The sequence below is a fragment of the Gracilinanus agilis genome, chromosome 3 (genome assembly GCF_016433145.1).
Source record: "Gracilinanus agilis isolate LMUSP501 chromosome 3, AgileGrace, whole genome shotgun sequence".
Lineage (NCBI taxonomy): Eukaryota > Metazoa > Chordata > Mammalia > Didelphimorphia > Didelphidae > Gracilinanus > Gracilinanus agilis.
The window spans coordinates 25,362,908-25,381,582 of NC_058132.1; the positions used below are offsets into that span (position 1 = coordinate 25,362,908).

General features: G+C 45.3%; 1 protein-coding gene across 1 annotated transcript; it reads left to right on the top strand.

The window, feature by feature from the left end:
• Positions 1-210: 210 nt before the first annotated feature.
• CCDC9 (coiled-coil domain containing 9) lies at positions 211-17,898 on the top strand. Its single transcript, XM_044667336.1, has 12 exons — positions 211-334; positions 616-680; positions 1,785-1,889; positions 1,981-2,082; positions 2,217-2,495; positions 3,503-3,586; positions 3,674-3,844; positions 4,078-4,253; positions 16,412-16,458; positions 16,567-16,699; positions 16,882-16,969; positions 17,090-17,898. The coding sequence occupies exons 2-12, from the start codon at positions 678-680 to the stop codon at positions 17,504-17,506; spliced, it is 1,605 nt and encodes a 534-aa protein (XP_044523271.1). The 5' UTR covers positions 211-334; positions 616-677; the 3' UTR covers positions 17,507-17,898.
• Positions 17,899-18,675: the final 777 nt, after the last annotated feature.

Consider the following 18,675-nt stretch of genomic DNA (forward strand, 5'->3'; position numbering starts at 1 on the left):
GAATGTCAGAAATGGGAGCAAATATAGAATTGGACTGTCAGAGTTGGGAGGGGATCTAGAATAAGATTTGTCAGAGCTGGAAGGCCTTCAGAACCCACGTGATGTGGCGCACATTACAGATCGGGATCCCGAAAAGTGAGTGCACTTTTTAGGGTGCGCGGCCCCTTTAAGAGCTCTCCCTTCCACCAGGAGGCGAGACCGGAAGTGGTTCTCTTTTCTACTCCCCTCTCCGTGTCCACGTGGTCTGTAGAGGAAGTGACGCGTGGGGGACCCGGGAGCTGCGGAGAGAGGGCGACGGCGGGGACACCGGAGGAGCCGCGGGGTCTCCCAGTAGGTGAGCGGGGAGCGGCGGGGTGCCCTGGGCCTCACGGAGACTCTCGCGGGAAGGGGCCGAAGGAATGGGCCCTGGCGGTGGTGGTGCAGGGCATGGCCGCGAGGGGGCGTGGCCGCAGGGGCGTGGCCTGAACCAGAGCGGGTCCGGTGCGGGGGCGGGGCTTCTGGAGGGCGGGTCCTGCGCGGGGGCGGGTCTGCCGGACCGGGGACGCTGCGGCTCCTCAGCACCTGAGCTGCCTGGGCTGAGTCACCCGCGGACCCGGGCCTGCCTTCTGTCCTCAGAGACCCTCGAGTCGACGCAGCCGCGGGGGTGGCCGGGACCCCGGGACCGCCAAGCCAGAAGCATGGTGAGGACCCCGCCGGGGGACCCCGAAGAGCGGGCGCCTGGCCCTGGGGGTTTGAGGGGGGAACCTGGGGAGGGGACCCCGAGTGCAAGCGCCCAGCGTGGGGCCCGGGGAGCAGGGACTTTGAGTATAGGCATCCAGAAAGAGGGGGATCCGGGAAGGAGACTCGGAGTGCAGGTTTCCAGCATGGGAAGGAGTGAAGAAAGAAGACCTAGAGTGCAAGTAAAGGGGGGAAGACCCCAAGTGCAGGTGCCCTAATGGGGCTAACCCTGGGGTGCAGATGTCGAGATCAAGAGGAACCATGGAGGGGGCAGCTAGGTAGCTCAGTGGATGGAGAGCCAGGCCTAGAGATGGGAGGTCCTAGGTTCAAATCTGGCCTCAGACACTTCCCAGATATGTGACCCTGGGCAAGTCACTTGACCCCCATTGCCTAGCCCTTACCACTCTTCTGCCTTGGAGTCTATACACAGTATTGACTCCAAGATGGAAGGTAAGGGTTTAAAAAAATAAAAAATAAAATAAAAAGAAGAGGAACCATGGAGGAGGGGGATGGGAACCCCAAAGATCAGGCCTCTGACCAGGGAAGGGCAATGGGGGGGATCCTGAAATGCCAGCAGCTGAATCTGGGAGAGATATGAAGGAAGGGGTTGGGGCCATTGAAGAGCAGGCATCTGACTGGGGAGTCACTGGATTGCAGACAGCAGGATCTGGGGGAACGGTGGGGGCAGGGGAGCCCAGAATGCAGTTGCTCTGACACCCAACTTTGGGGGAGGTACTGTGGAGGAGGAGGCTGGGGACCCCACAGTACAGGCTCTCTCAGCTCTGGTGGGGGGGTGCTAGAAAATCAAGAAGAGCTCAGGAGCCTAGGATCCTAATTACTCTGGGGTGGGGGTCACAGAGGATGGGGCTGGGAACCCAGGAGTGAAGTTTCCAGAGTATTCAGGAGAGAGGAGCCCTGGGTGGGTGGGGGACACATCCTTGTAGGAGAGGGCTGGGGACTTAGGAAATCAGGCCCCTATTCCTGGAAGGGGATCCCCAGCAGAACAGGCTTAGTGGGGGAGGGAGATAGTCTAGCCTTCCAGCCTCCCTCCTCCCCTGGCCCGTCAGGCCACCACATTGGACTTGAAGTCCAAGGAAGAGAAGGATGCAGAGTTGGACAAACGGATTGAGGCCCTTCGGAAGAAGAATGCAGCCTTGATCCGGCGTTATCAGGTGGGTTGCCAGTCGGCCTTCTCTCCTCCCATGCCTCACGGTTCCCTTTGGTGAGGCTCCCAGTCCCAGCATCTCTCTGTTCTTCTTCCAGGAGATAGAGGAGGACCGGAAGAAGGCTGAGTTGGAGGGGGTGGCCGTGACAGGGCCCCGGAAGGGGCGTCCTGCCGAGAAGGAGAATGTTGCTGTGGACATGGTGACAGGGCCCCCAGTCAGGGTGTGGGGAAGGGAAGTCTCAGGGAGCTCCCTGTGGGAGCTGGGCTCTCAGGGGTGGGGTCTTAGACAGTGTTGCCTCTTGGCTTACCCGCTTCCCTTACCTGTCACCTACAGGAGAAAAGCATGGGCTCAGGCCGCCGGCTGCCTGCCCCTGCCCGGGCCCAAGGGAGCACTGGGAAGGGGGGCCGAAATGCCCCACAGCGAGGAGGACGTCCTGGTCTGGGCAGAGGGTCCAGGTACTGGGAAGAAGAGGTGGTAATCTATGTGGAGCCCCCACCAGCACGAAGTGGAGGAGGCCGAGGCCGTCGTAGCCGTGGAAGAGGAGGCGTGCCTTACCCTTCTGGGACCAGCATGGCAGCTGGGGATGCCCCAGCCCCAGACAAGAGATCCAAGGTACTGGGTTGGGGGAGGGCTTCTTCCCAGTTTTTACTCCCTCTGCCTCCCATGAAGATATGGCCCTTCTCCTTGCCCTAGAAACCCTTCTGTGTACATAGGTGATCCTGTTCTATCCCATCTTCTCCAGCAGATCGCCTCTATCCTCACTCTCATGCTCCCCTATTGCTGGCTGCTTCTCTGCTGACTACACCAACACTCCCTTGGCTCTCCCAGCCTTAAAAACCCCTCCCTGCTGCCTGTAGTCCCTGTGTTTCTCCTCCCTTTTGTGGCTAAACTTCTCAAAAAGGCATCTGATGCCTCCACTTCCCTCTCTTCTTAACCCCTCACCCCTCTCATCATCCCACCCAGATGGATCTCTCCAAAGTGGGCAGGATCTCTTAGCTGCCAAGTTCAGCAGCCTATTCTCAGCCCTCATCTTTTCTGACCTCTCTGTAGCCTCAAATACTGTCCATTACTCTCTTTTCCTAGGTTTTATTTCATTACAGTCCTTGTTCTCTTATCTAGTCAGATCAAATATAAACTCCTGCTTGGCTTTTAAAGCCCTTCTTACCTTTATAGTCTTCTTATGCCTTGCTTGCCCCTTTGTCCCCATGCACTCTGCAGTTCAGCGACACTCCATCTCCCTGACTGTGGGCATTTTCTCCAGCTGGAATTCCCACATGCTTAGAATGCTTTCCCTCCTCATCTCCACTTCCTCCTGGCTTTCCTGGCTTCCTTCAAGTCCCATCCTCTGAAAGAAGCCTTTCCCAATTTCCCCTTGACCTCAGTGCCTTTCCTCCAAGAACCCCTCCAGGCTGTAGATCCTCAATCTATAACTCGAATGCTACAAGTTGTTTGTTCGTTGACTCCTGGGATAGACTGTCAACTCCTGGAGGTCAGGGGCTGTCTTTTTACTGAGCCGAATCCTGAATAAATGCTTGTTGATTGGACTCTTTCTCACCTTCTTGTTCTCTCTTTGTCTTGGATCTCTTTTCTCTCCTTCTCTCTGTCTCTGGACCTTGCAGGAGTGGGAGGAGCGCCGTCGACAGAATATTGAGAAGATGAATGAGGAGATGGAAAAGATAGCTGAGTATGAGAGAAATCAGCGGGTGAGTGGGGACCAGGAGGTTGGAGGTGGTGGGCAGTCCTGCCTGGTTCCCAGGATGCTGGCTGACCACCGCATACCCCAAACTCAGGATGGGCTCCCTGAAAAGAACCCTGTCCGGAATTTCCTGGATGATCCTCGTCGCAGTGGACCCCTGCAGGAGTCAGAGCGGGACCGACGGGAGGGAAGTCGGCGCCATGGGCGGAACTGGGGTGGTGCTGACTTTGAGCGTGTACGCAGCGGCCTGGAGCAAGAACGTTATGTGGGTGCTCAAAACCGATTGTGGGCTGGGGATCTGAGAGGAGCTCAGGGAGGAGCTAGGCCCTAGCCCAAGGGTTCTGGGTGGGATGAGCCCTGGGCTGAGGATGAACCACAAGGCTGACTCCTGGATGGAGGGAGGCTAGCAAAGGGCCACCGGTTTGGGTGTTTAGGGAGATGGGGATTCTGGGCTGCTTGGGGATAGGCTCCAATTTTACTCTTTGTTGGAGAGAGCAGGGGCGTCGGGCAGGACCAGGTGGGGACATGACACTGTCCATGACGGGCCGGGAGCGGGCTGAATATCTGCGATGGAAGCAGGAGCGTGAGCGCATTGACCAAGAGAGGTTGCAGCGGCATCGGAAACCCACGGGCCAGTGGCGCAGGGAGTGGGATGCGGAGAAGACCGAGGGCATGTGGGTGCTTTGTACCTGTCCTCCTTGTGGGCTTCACCCCCTTCTCTGCCCCTTGTTTACCTCTGGGGCCCTCTCCTGGTCACTTTCTTATTTCTGGTCCCTTTTCATTAAGCAACACTTTTTTCAGTCAGTGAAAATCCACCTTCTCTTTTCTCCCTCCCTTAAATCCTCCCCTAGAGAAACAAAGAAAGAGAAAGCCCTTGTTACTAACACATAGACAAGCAAAACAAAGTCCCCAATTGGCCATATCCAAGACCCACATCTCAGTCTATCAGCTCTATCAGGAGGTGGGTTAGTGTGTCTCAGCTCCGTCCTGAGGAATCCTGGTTCGTAGTTCCGAAGGCTTTTGAAGTCGTTTGTCTTTAAGGTGTTGTCGTTGTGTAAATTGTTCTCCTGGTTCACACTTTGCTCTGCGTCGTTCAAAGAAGTTTTCTGAGATGTTCTGAACCAATCCCCTTCATCATTTCTTACAGCACAATTGCATTCTATCACACTCAAATACTGTAACTTGTTCAGCTGTTCCCCAGTTGGACAGCCCCTCAATTTCCAGTTGACAGAATGAAACAAACTGCTCTAAGTATTTTTGTACATGAAGGCCCTTTTTCTTTGATCTCGTTAGAAAAATAGACTCAGGAGTGGAATGGATCCCTCAAAATGACTCAAAGATATACACTCTATAGTAGCCTTGGAGGCATAGTTCCAAATGTTTTTTCCAGTCTGGCTGAATCAGTTCACAGCTCCACTAACAATGTATTAGTGTTATTCCCCCCCCATGTGACCTCTAGCATCTCTCACTTTTTTTTTTCCTGTCATTTTTCTTTTTTTTTATCAACTTAGCCAAGCTGAGTGGTATGAGGTTGTACCTCAGAAATGTTTTCATTTCAGTTTCTCTAATTATAGGTGATTTGGAGCATTTTTTTATATGGCTGTTATTACTTTGGATTTCTTCTTTTGAAAACTTCCTATCCGATTCTTTGACCATGTGGCAATTTGGAGAATGGATTATTCTTATAAATCTGAAACAATTTCCTTTATACCTTAGAAATGAGATCTTTATCAGATAGATTTGCCCCAAAGGTTCCCTCTCTTCCTCCAATTATGTGCTTCTCTTTTAATTTTAGCAATATTGGTTGTTTGGTGAAAAACATTTACATTTTATTTAATCAGAGTTATTCATCTTTCTGTGCTCTTCTCTATCCCTTGTTTGGTCATGAATTCTTCCTCTAATCATATATCTAACTGGTAGTTTTTCCTTGTTCTTTTAGTTTGTTTGTGATGTTACCCTTTATGACTAATTCATGTACCCATTGAATTTGGTATATGCCATAGGGTGCCAGGCCCTAGAATTTCTGTTAGAAAGGACTTTCCAGTTTTTCTAGCAGGTTTTGGAAAATTTGAGTTCATATTCCAGTACTTGGGATCTATCAAACACTAGGCCACTAGGTTTGTTTGCTTTTTTGTAAATTGTGTAACTGTTCTGTGCCATGAATGGAGCATTCTGTTTTTTACCTGGCACCAAATTGTTTTGATGAAGCCAGCACAACAGGATAATTTGTGAGCTGGTGCTTGTAGGCTTCCTTTCTACTTTTTTTTCATGACTTCTCTTGGGATCCTTGACCTTTTGTTCTTCCAGGTCAATTTTGTTGTTGTTTTTTCTCTCTGTAAAGGAATCTTGTGGTAGTTTGATTAATATAATACCAAATCAACAAATGAATTTAGGTAGATTATCATCCTTGTCATATTAGTTTGGTCCACCTATCAGCAGTTATTTAGATGTCTTCATTTGTGGAAAGAGAGTTTTATAATTGTATTCCTGGAGTTCCTGGGTATGTCTTGGCACAGGTAGATGCCCAAGTATTTTTGGACTACTTATAGTTATCATAAATGGAATGTCCCTTCCTGGCTCTTATTGCTGGGTTTTGTAGGTAATAAACAGAAAGGCAGATGATTGATGTGGGATTATCTGACTCTTAAGTCCTCTAGGTAAGCCGCTTATTGTCTGTAAAAAGGGCTCATTTTGTTTTCTCTTTGTCTATCCTTGGACCTTCACTTTCTTTTTTGTCTTACTTTTACAGCTAGCATTTCTCGTGCTGTCTTTAATTAGTAATAGTGAAAATGAATTTGTCTCTGTCTCTCTCCGTCTCCCTCTCCCTCTCTCCTTCTCTTCTTCTCTCTTCATCTCCCTCTCTCCTCCTCTCCTTCCCCACCCCCAAGGGATTGGGGACACAGACACCTCCATGGTCTTGAAAATTCACATAAATTTTTTTGGTCTTCCCTTTGTACCAGAGAAGAAGTCTGAATTTTTCTATTTCTACCTTATATGCATTTTTGAGTTACTAAGCTTTTTAAGTTATCTCTACATTTCTAGCCTTTGTTTGTCTTCTGCTGGCTTTCTCATTTTCATAAAATTTTAACTTTTTTCCCTTATTTTAACTTTAAAAAAGAAATTGTATAAATTTCTGATATTAAAAGATAAAATATGTTGATATTTTACAAAACTATATATATTTATGAATTTCTAAACATCTTTTGTGTTGCCTCCTGGCCTTCACATGCTGTTTGTGGATTCTACAAAACTCTCAAAATTCCTATTTAATTTCTTATGTCCCCTTGTGATATATTGAAACTACAATGGGAAAGTTGTGATGTGGAAGGGATAAGTATGTGTGTATACACGCATTTACATGTATATTTTTTTCTTAAAACCCTTACTTTCTGTTTTATAATTAATACTATCAGTTCCTAGTCAGAAGAGCAGGAAGGGCTAGGCAATTGGGGTTAAGTGATTTGCCCAGGGTTACACAGCTAGGAAGTGGATCAGGCTGGATTTGAACCCATTACCTTCCATGTCCAAGCCTAACTTTCTATCTGAAATATATATTAAAAAATTTTTTTATGTAAGTATTCATTAGGAATATTGGTCTGTAGTTTTCTTTCTCTGTTTTTGCTTTCTTTAATTTAGGAATCAAGACCCTGTTTCTGCTATTAAAGTAATTCGGTAGGACCTATCTTTTCCTATTTTTTCAAATAGCTTTTGTAATATCGGAATTGTTTATAAATGTTTGCTAAAATTCATTTGTGAACCCATCTGTCCACCAGAATATTTTCTTTAGGAGTTCATTTTGGGTTGTTTTGTTTATACATGTTTAAGACACTATTTCTTCTTTTGGTTATCTGAACATTTTATATTTTTGTAAAAAATTACCAATTTTGTTTAGATTGTGATTTTTTTTGGCATATAAATTGGGCAAAATAGTCTCTTAGCTTTATTTCTTCATTTGTTATGAATTCACCATTTTCATTTTTGATACTTCATTTTTTTATTTTTAAAAATCATTGCTTAATGGTTTATTTTGTTAATTTTTTTAGGTTCCTAATTTTATTTAGTAATTTAATGGGCTTTTTGCTTTTTAATTTTGTTAATCTTTATCCCCCCCCCCCTTTTTTTTATGTTCAGGATTTCTATTTTGGTGTTTATTTGTAGTTTTTAGTTTGTTAAGAAAAATTTTTTTTTGGTCGAATGCCTAGCTTGTTGATCTGTTCTTTTTCTTCCTAGTATTGATAAAAGTATTTAGAGATATAAATCTTTCCCCTAAAGATTACTTTGGCTGCATCCCAAAAATATTGGTATGTTGTTTCATTATTGTTATTAACTTTAATGAAATTATTGATTGTTCCTGTGGTATGTTCTTTGACCCATCCATTCTTTAGGATTGCTTTCTAGTCTCTAATTAATTTTTAATAGTTTCTTCAGTGGCCCTTTATTGAATATAATTTGATTGCATTGTGGCTTATAAAAGAAGCTTTTAAAATTTCATGTTTTCTCCATTTGTTTGTGAGGTTTTTTAATGCCCTAAATAGTCAGTTTTTGTAAAGTTTCCCTACACAACTGGGAAATATATATATATATATATATATACCAATTTAATAATCTCCACATGTCTATTATATCTAACTTTTCTGAAATTCTATTCAGATCCTTAACTTATTTTTTTTTTACTAGATTCATATAGGTCTTAAAGGGGTACGTTGTATGGCCTCTTAGCATTATAGTTTTACTGTCCATTTCTCCTTTTTATATAAGTATTTATATGCTATGCCATTTGATTTATACATGTTTAAGAGTAATATTAATTCACTATGATGCCTCTCAGCAAAAAGTGGTTTCCCTGTTTTATCTTTTTCATAAGATAAATAATATCTAATAAGGCTATTTCTGATGTTGCCTTCTTTGAGATTTTGATTGCTTCCCCCGTGTTTATTACTTCCACTGAAGCATTATAATCCATCTTTCCATACTTTTCTTCATCTCATTCCTCTTCACAGTTATGATAATTAATTGTGTATTTCCTTCTATCCTGTTCTCTTATACCTTTTCTTCTCTGTTTCCCAGTCCCCTCTTTATGAAAAGAAAGTAGTGAGAGAGGGAAGGGGGGGTGGGCAGGGGAAGGTCTGCCTAGCACCAATACTCTAGGCTGAATGAAATCTCTTCTCTCACTTCTCTTTACTTTCTCTGGTTCACAGCCCAATTACAGGTTCTTACCCTTTCCTTTTTATCTTTTAAAATTCTTCTTTGTGATCCATTCTCCATAAGTAAAGGTGATTTTGCTTAGGAATAATTGCTTTCTATTTTTATTTATTTATTTGTTTGTTTTTAAGCCCTTAACTTCTGTGTATTGGCTCCTAGATGGAAGAGCGGTAAGGGTGGGCAATGGGGGTCAAGTGACTTGCCCAGGGTCACACAGCTGGGAAGTGTCTGAGGCCAGATTTGAACCTAGGACCTCCTGTCTCTAGGCCTGGCTCTCAATCCACTGAGCTACCCAGCTGTCTCCAGGAATAATTCCTTTCTAGATCTCTGACCCTCTTATTCTCACCTTGGCCTTCTCTTCTTTCCTTCCCATTTCCTCATTGAGGGAAGTATATTTCTTTTTTTTTTTAAAGTTTAATTAATTAATTTAGAATATTTTTCCATAGTTAAATGAATCATGTTCTTTCCCTCCCCCCCTCCTACAGCCAGTGAACAATTCCACTGGGTTTTACATGTGTCATTGATCAAGACCTATTTCCATATTATTAGTATTTGCACTAGGGTGATCGTTTAGAGTCTACATGAGGGAAGTATATTTCTGCACAGGTGTGTGTGTGTGTGTGTGTGTGTGTTTGTTTTTCTTTTGACCAGTTCAGATTGGAATGAAAATCAAGTATTGCCTATTGCCCCTCTTTCCTTTCTCCTTGTTTGTGTAGTGTTTAACTTGTGCATCCTAGTCTCCCCCTCCCTCTGAGCATTTCTTTTCCTCTCCCTTTCCATTAAAAAAAAAAATCATCAAAACATTACAAAAACTATCAGGTTTTCTGCCTTATGTGATTCCTCATGATAAAAATGTTAGAATGGGGACTGCTATCTTTTCATATTTATCCTCTTTTAATGTGTTATGATTCTCTTGATTCCTATCTTTGTATTTCCTTGGAATTTCTTTATTTCATTAAAGGTCTATTTTTATTCCTCAGTAGTATTTGCCCAGTTTTGCTGGTTGCCATTCTTGGTTTAAACCTGCATCTTTTCCCTTCTTTAACCTCATGTTCCAAGCTTTCCATTTCTTTAAAGTGCTGTCTACTAAATCTTGTGTAATCCTGTCTGTATTTTGTCAGTATTTGAATTCTTTCTTCTGGGCAGCTTGTAAGATTTTTTATTTGACCTGGAAGATCTGGTTTTTGGATATAATGTTCCTGGGAACTTTTAGATGTCTGCCCCCACCCCTCATTTTTTTCAATAAGTAAAATCCATAGTTAAGTAAAACAAATTGATCATATCCCCCAAAAATTCTAATTCTGTTCTATGAGCCCTTCACTTCTTTGTCAGAAGGTAGGAAGCATTTTTCATGAGTCCTCTGGAACCATCATTGGTTCTTATGCCAATCAGAGTTCCTAAATTTATTATTCATTTGAACATTGCTGTCCTTGTATAAATTGTTCTCTGGGTTTTTCTCACTTTACTCTGCATCCATTTTTACATGTCTTCCCGGGTTTCAAAGCCCATCCTCTTAAGCATTTCTTTTATCATAATAATATTCAGTCATTTATTTACCGTAACTTACTTAGCCATTCCTGAATTGATGGGAACTTTATGAATTTCTACTCCTTTGCCACCATACATAGAGGTTTATAAATATTTATGTATGTCCTTAGAGTTTAATTTGCTTAGGATTAATCCTTTCCTTTTATTCCCTCTTTTCTCCTTTTCCTATGTTGAATGAAATGTATTTCTGTTCCCAGCTGTGTGTGTATATGTGTTCTTTCCTTTGATGGAATCATATGACAGGTTCAAGTGTCATCTGTCTCTTCCTCTTTGTTTGTATAAACTTCTTGTATGCTATTGTTATGTGATAATTTATCCTAACTTTACTTTTTCTCTTTTTTCCTTCTGCCCATCATATTCCTCTTCCCTCCCTTTTCCATTTCTTTTTCAAGCTCATTCAGATATAACAGAACCGTAGTACTAATTGATTCCTTCATTGATCTCTGGTGATAGGAGGGTTCAGAGGGGACATGTGTCATCTCCCCCATATTATAATAGAAATTCTCATTGGAATTGCATTCATTAGGATATAAATGGTTTATCCTTGTTTAATCCTTTATGATTATTTGTTCTGGTTTACCTTTTTATATTTTCTTTTACTCCTGTTTTATAACTTTAAAGTTTCTATGCAGCGTGGGTGTTTTTTCATTAGACAGGTTTGAAAGTCCTCTTTTCATTAGGACCCCATTTTGTCCTTTGCAAAATTATACTCAGTTTGCTGGGTAAGTTATTTTTGTTTCCTTTACCTTCTTTAATATTTTAATCCATGTTAACTACTCTTCATAGTGATTAGCTGCTAAGTCTTGTGTGATTCTGACTGTGGTTGCTTGGTACATGAATTGTTTCTATCTAGTTGATTGCAGTCCATATATATCTATATAGCAGTATCTATCTATATATGTATGCGTATGTTAATATATTTTAAAATCTAGAAGCTCTTGGATTTTGGATGTGATGTCCCTGAAAGTTTTCATTTTATGGTTTCTCCTAGGAGGTGACAGATAGATTCCATTTTCCCTTTGCCTTCTTTTCATACTAAGAATTCTGAGCAGTTTTACGATTTCTTGAAATATGATTTCTAGGTTTGTTTGTTTTTGGTCAAAGCATGCAGGCAGGCCATTGATTCTTAAATTATCTTTCCTTGCTCTCTTTTCCACTTCAGTTATTTTCCTATGAAATAAGTTTAGATCTTTAATTTTTTTAGCCTTTTGATTTTAATATTTCATGTTGATTGATAGAATTGTTGGCTTCTATTTGGTCCATTCTTGTTTTGAAGGAGTTTGTTTTCTGGGCAAGGGTTTATATGTCTTGTGCCAAGCATTAATTCTTTTTCCAATCTGTTCTTCCACATCTCTCATTTCTTTTCCATTTTCCTCCCTTTCATTTCATTGACAAAAATATTTTAAAATCTTTTTTCTAAACTCTTGCTTAATATCTTCAAGGAATTCTTTTTTAATCTGTGCCCATGCATTGTTTTCATTTGAACCTTTGCTTTGAGATGTTTTGGAATCACTGTCTTGTGGGTTTGTTTCTTAAACCTCCCCAGAATAGCTCTTTATGATGAGATTCTTTTTAATTTTTTTCATTCGTCCAGCCCTCTTCCTAATCTCAGATTTTATTTTGTTCAGGTAAGGCCCTGTGTGCTTCTAGAGGGATTGGGATTGGTCCTGCTGTTGCTTTCTGGGAGGTATTGAGTGTTATATTATCCCAGGATCTGAGGGACAGCTCAGGCTGGAGACCTACAAGCTTTCAGTGCCTGCAAAGTGGTTTGACCACTAGCCTCTTGGCCTCAGGTCTGCAATTTCCTGACCCGTCTTTGTGTCTGAGCTACAGGTCTGTGGACTCGCTGTATTCAGTTATTCTCAGTCATCAGGAACTTTGCTGGTTCAAAGTGATAGAATTGTAAGCTTCTGCAGATTTTAAAATTAATATTCAATGCCTCCAAAGTATGATATTTATAAGGATTTATTAATATTAAATTAGATAGCTAAAGAAACACAGGAAACCTTTCCCTCTCACCTCACACACATAAACGCAAGGCAAAAGGAATTGTGGGTAATACAGAAAGGAAGTTTGGGTAATGTAGTTTCAGGGGTTCAAGATTTTTCCAGCTATACCCTTCCATTTGGTCTGGGATTCCTAAGCAGACTTTTGACTAGGCCGGAGGCTGGAACGCAGACTTTGCTCTATTTCCAGGATCTGAGCAGCACAGCTTCTGCTTGCCACTGGACTTGCCCCTTGTTCTGTTCAGCCTTGGCCCTGCAGCTGCTCCTCACTCTGGAACTCCACACTTTGGCAGTTTCCCTCCTCAGTCTGTCCTGAATCTCTGACCCTGAACTGTGTAGAGCTGCCAGGGGGCACCTATTGTTGCATTCTACACAAGTAAAATGGCACCCTTTGTGCCACATATGGGAACTCTTCTTGCCCTAGTGTACACCTTTTTGTATGGAAATGCTCAATAGCACGTGCCTGGCAGGGCCTCATGCCCAATGCCCACTGACCTCACTGGCTGCCTCCCTGTGCCTACAGAGAATGGAAAAATGACTGTGCGTTTGTTTCCTTGTCAGGATTCGGCCTTGTATGACTCCTAGACTTGTTTGGAGGAGGTGTTGGGAGTTGGGGGAGTTCACTGTTCTTCTGCTTGCCACTTTGCTATCTTTGCTATCTCAGCTCCACATTTCCCCGTCTATGAGATCTGGGCAGTTTTACGATTTATTGAATCATGATGTTTTTTGGTTATAGCTTTCCAGAAGCCATTGATTCTTTTTTTTGAAATAAGTTTTTGATACATTTTGCTTTTTTATAGCTCTATAGCTTCCTCCAGTCTCCATCTCCTCCCAGAGAGCCATCCCACATAACAAATAGTATTTTTTTAAGAAAGGAAAAAAGATGGAGGAAAAATTAGCCTAACTTTGTCATAGGAGCAATGCTCATATGACCCTTGTGGAATTCCCCACCTCTGAAAAGGGTTTGGATGGGGAGAATCTTCTCCTGGCTCTTCTTGGGGGGCCATGCTTGTTCTTTAGTTTTTTAGCGAGTGATGGTGCTTTCCAGTGACATTGTCTAGTCCTTGTATAGGTTGCTTTCTTGGTTCTGCTTCCCTCTTCAGATCAGTTCATGAAGATCTTCTCGTGCTTCTCTGTATTCCTCTCATTTGTCATTTCTTCCAGCAGAGTCATGTTTTGTTACATTCATGTACCACAATTTGTTTAGCTATTCTCCCATCGGTGATCATTGACTTGTTTCTAGTTCTTTGCTGTCATGAAAAGTGCTGCCATAAATATTTATGATATAAATGGGGACTTGCTTTTTATCAGTGGCCACTTAGTGAGGGTAAACCTAGTAATGGAACCTCTGAGTCATTTTTAGTCTCCTAGATTTCTTTGCAAAATGGTCTTACCAATTTACAGCTTGATCAGTAATCACAGCTGTTCTTAAGTCTTTACACGATCCCTCTGACGTTGATTATTCACATAAAAAATGACTTTTTGCTCATTTGCAGGGTACAAGGTGAAGCCTTTTAGGTTGTTTTTATTTGTATTTTTCTTATTAATGATTTAGAACAGTGGTTCCCAAACTTTTTTGGCCTACCGCCCCCTTTCCAGAAAAAATATTACTTAGCGCCCCCTGGAAATTATGAAACTTTATTGAACTCAGAATAGAATGCAATACAAAAAAAGCGTGGCCATCACCACTCTCCTGGATCGCTGCAGCACCCACCAGGGGGTGGTGGCACCCACTTTGGGAATCACTGATTTAGAACATTCATGTGATTTTTAATAGTTTGCAACTTTTCTGAGAATTATTTGTTCTTATCCTTTGACCACTTATCTTTTGGGGAATGGCTGTTGGTTGTGCATATATACATGTAATGTATGCATGTATACAAATATGTTTATGCACACATATAAACCTGTTATTTGTGTATCTTGGATACCAAACCCTTAAAAGAGAAATTTGATACGAAGATTTTTTCTTATTCTTCCACTTCCTGCCTTGCCCTAGATGTATTAATTTGTGCTTTTCAGTTTCATATAATCCAAAGTATCTCTTTTTTACTTTGGTTATAAATACATTTACCCATAGCTGGGAGAGGTATCTGAACTATTTCTCTTCTAATTTTTGTGTAGCATGATATATCTGTATAGAATATATTGTGGAATATAGAGTAAGGTATTAGATTAAGTCTAATTTCTACTAGACTGCTTTCTAGTTTTCTCAGCAGTTTTTTTTTTTACATTTTTCTGTTTATCATAATCTATTGATTTTTTTTTTTTTTAAACGCTCACCTTCCATCTTGGAGTCAATACTGTGTATTGGCTCCAAGGCAGGAGTGGTAAGGGCTAGGCAATGGGGGTCAAGTGACTTGCCCAGGGTCACACAGCTGGGAAGTGTCTGAGGCCAGGTTTGAACCTAGGACTGACCTCCTGTCCCTAGACCTGGCTCTCATTCCACTGAGCCACCAGCTGCCCCCTAATCTATTGATTTTAAAAAATAAGTTTTTGTTGATCTTTTCTGTTTCAAGTCCATCGATTTTTAATTTTATCTTCTTGATCTCTTTTCTAGGTATTTTTTGATATGAAATACTTTAAATATTCTTTAGTTTTTTTCAGTCTTTTCACTTGGTCCTTCATTTGTCTTATTGCCTCACAGAGTCATTAACTTCTATTTGGTCCTTTCTAATTTTCAAGGATTCTGTTCCTTGGGTGAGGTTCTGCACTTTTTATGCCTAATTGTTATCTTTCTGATTCTTTCTCCCATAGTTCTCATTTCTTTTGCAGTTTCCCCTTCTTGTGTTCTCATGTCTTTTCCATTTTTTTTTAACTTTAGTACTGTCATTTCATTTATAAAATCATTTCTAGCCCTTTTTAAACTCATGCTTCATCTTTCCAGGGATTCTAGTTGAACTTGTGGTCAAGTTGTGTTTTTCTTGCAGGCTTGCTTGTAGAAGCTTTAGAATCATTTTCTTCGGGGTTTGTCTTAAGCAGTCCTGTCACCTTAACAGTCTTTTAGAGTGGGATTTCTTTTTGTTTGCTCATTCTTCCAGTCTTTTTGACTCGGGCTCTGTGTTAGGGCTGGAACCTGCATTTCTGGAGGGAGTATCTTGGCTGTACTTGGTCCTATTTTGAGCCCTTTGGAGTCTAGTCTCAGGGTATTGAGTGTTTTGTTATTCTAGGATTTCAGGGATAGCTCAGCCTGGGCACCTGCAAGCTGTCAGTAGGTTCAGAGTAGTCTATTCCAGGGCAAAGTTTGAGCTGTGCTCCTGGTCTCATTCATACAGGTGGGTTACTTGGAATTGTGTCTGAGCAGCAGGCCTTTGAGCACATCCCTGATTGGAGCTTCAGAAGACTAGCGACTCCCTCACTCAGTCACAGTCAGCCTTCTTCAAAGCTCTGGCAGGTTCAGAGTGGAAGAATTGTAGCTTCCTGTTGGTGTGGGCTTCCTCCTCTTTTTTTCTGCAGCCTTCACACTGGGCTGAGGCCCAAACCTGAGGTCCCGCACCCCCACTGGCATCTGAGCCCCTCTTTTGTGATTCTGGACTGGCTTTTCTGTGTACCAGCTCAGTACAAAGCCTTGAGCCTCATCCTGCCCCCTCTGTGGGAGCCTGGGTTCTCTTATTCTCACACATAGCCATGGCTCCATGACTGGACTTCTGGCCATGCCTGGTCCCCATTGTCTGCAGACTCCTTGGGCTGCCTCCCTGTGCTGCCCCAGGCTGGGAAAATGACTTTTGGCTATTTGTGGCCTTAGCCCCGGGTATTTTCTAGATTTATTTGGAGTAGTCATGGGGAAGAGCGGGGCTGCCCTTCCTGGTGCTCCTTCTTGCTGGGTCTTCCTGGGCCCTTTCTCTTGTTTTTCTCACTTCCCTGCCTGCCCTTTATTTGCTCACCCCGTCCTTCCCCCCTCACCTCCATGTCTCTTTCTCTCGGCCTCCTCCTCTCCCCTTTCTCTGCTGTCTCTGCTACCTTATTCCCTGGCTACTTTCTATCATCTCTACACCTTTACCTCCCACGGCTGTTGCTTTTTCCTGCCTTCCCCCATCAACTTTTTCATTTGCTAAAAATTGGACTCTCTTCTGCAGGTTCAAAGATGGCCCTAGCACTGCATCAGAGACGCCTGCACATCATGGTTAGTGTCTGACCTCGGCCTGGGCCCCAGAGGGATGGATGGGGAAGCGGGGAGGGCTTTGTTCCAGGCTGGGGAGGAGGTTGGCTTGAGGGTCTCGTCTCTCCACAGATGAGGGCAGCAGCCGACCCCCCAAACCCCCAACCTTTGGGGACTTCTTGTCCCAACACAAGACAGTGCCTGGCAACCGTAGAAGAAGGAAGACCAGCCATCCTCGGGTCAAGGGGGCCCCCCGGGGCTACAGGTGGGAATCTTCCGCTTCAGTCTTTGTTCTGTGGCCAAAGCTGGCTAGTCCTGGGAGGATGTTCCTTGTCTCTGAAAGAAGTGGGGCTCAGGGTTAGGGGTTCACAAAGGCTCCTGGGTGGTGGGTGCCATCCCCCTTCTTCACAGTCTTCTTCCTCACTGACTCATGCCCGATTCCCCCAGCCACCATGATGACCGCTGGGAGCCTAAGGAAGAGGTGGAGGACTTGCCTGTGGCTCCCCAGGAGCAGCCCTCGCTCCCAGAGCCAAAGGTAGGGAGGAGACAGCACCCCAGGTGGCCAGATGCTGCCAGGCTCTGAGGGGGGATTGGGGGAGGAGGCAGGGACAGGGGAAGAAGACTCAGGCCTGCTCTGCTCTCTTTACCCCAACAGCCTGAGGTCCCCAGCCAGGCCCCAGAGCCAGAGGCTCCAGATGAAACCGAGGCCACAGCTGATGAGGATGAGGACCAGTGGGAGGATGTGAGTGGTGACGAGGATGAAGAGGATGATGAAGAGGATGGAGACTCTGGGGGGGAGGAAGAAGAGGAGGAGGAAGAGGAGGAGGAGGAGGAACAGGAACAGGAACAGGAGCAGGAACAACAGCAAGCAGGTGCTGGTGGCTCAGGGCAGGCCCCAGGACCTAAGCAGGGGAGTCCTGCCCCAGAGGCCCCCACTAGCCCCTTTTCCCCTGCTGGAGGCCACCAGCCAGTGTCTGACTGGGGAGAGGAGATGGAGCTGAGCTCGCCCAGAGCCACCCAGCCTGATCCCAGCTCCAACCCAGGTGCCACCCCACCTGGGGAGGGGAAGTGACCGATGGCAGGGTGCATGCCATGGCGCCAGAGATCCAGCTCTGGCTCTCATTGACCTGGTCCCATTCCCCATTGCAGTTGGGGCATGTTGGGCCCTAGTGTGAGATCTGGGGGGGTCTGAGATTGCTTCTCCCCATCATTCCGTCCAGCACTTCCTTCCCACAACCCCCTGGGGAAGTTCTGGGTCATTCAGCCTAGTTCTGCTGGGGGACATGGAGGTAGAGGAGGGGAGGGGTTGGTGCCCTAGGGAGCGGGGGTGGTGGATTCATCCCTTCCTGGTGCAGGTCGCTGTCCCTAATGCTTGGATCCCCTGCCTCGGTGGTACAGGAGGGAAGGGGCTCTGCCTTTCTCCTCTCCCCCACCAACGTTAATAAAGGAGCCCGCTGTAAGGAACCTTGGATGCCTCCTCTCCTTGCTTTGGGGACTTTGTGTGCCAGATAGCAGGGGGTGGGGGTGGGGGTTGGGCTCCAGCACGCCTGGCTTCTCCGTCCCCCTTTCGGGGCTCCAGTGACTCCACCTTGCCAGTTCGAAGCTGCCTGGAGTCTGGAGAATGCAGACCTGGCAGGTGGGATGCTCCGCTTTTGGGTTCTCGATGAAAGGCCGGGTGCAGGCTCGGGGTCCGCTCATTGACCCTGTGCGCAGGGATAAGATCTCTGGGGGAGGGTCGGGTTGGGTTGGGGGTTACATCCCGAGGTACAGAAGGGGTCGGGACTAGAAAGCCCGGCTCCCACTGAACTAGAAGGCTTTGAAATTTGAGGGATCGACTTGGGGGCGGGGTTTTGTGCGAAAGGGGAGGGGCTAGCGCGCTGTGCTCCGAAGGGAGGCGGGGTTAGGCTGCATCTGAAGAGTGACTGGCGGGCTTGGGGGCGGGGTCGGGGGCGGACTCAGGAGTCTGCGGGGCCGCGGGCTCGGGCTCAGGCTCAGATTCGGTGCGGGCAGGCGCGGGAGTGGTCGGGCCGAGCCAGGAGCAGCGGTCCCGGCCCCCCGCAGGGATGCGCGGCGGCGGCGGCTCCAGCGGCGGCGGCGGCTGCGGTGGCGGCGCCTCTGAACCCGAACCGGGTTTCGAGGCGGTGGGGAGCGAGGCCCCCGCGGGCCGCTGGCTGCGCCTGGCCCCCGTGTGTGCCTACTGCGTGTGCGTGTCGCTGGCCGCGGCGCTGCTGGCTGCCTACT

Bases quoted from the DNA above. Each gene is read 5' to 3' on its own strand.
- CCDC9 (XM_044667336.1), top strand. The intron at 2,496-3,502 runs GTACTGGGTTGG...TGGACCTTGCAG, and splicing joins CCCCAGACAAGAGATCCAAG to GAGTGGGAGGAGCGCCGTCG. The intron at 16,970-17,089 runs GTAGGGAGGAGA...TTACCCCAACAG, and splicing joins CCTCGCTCCCAGAGCCAAAG to CCTGAGGTCCCCAGCCAGGC.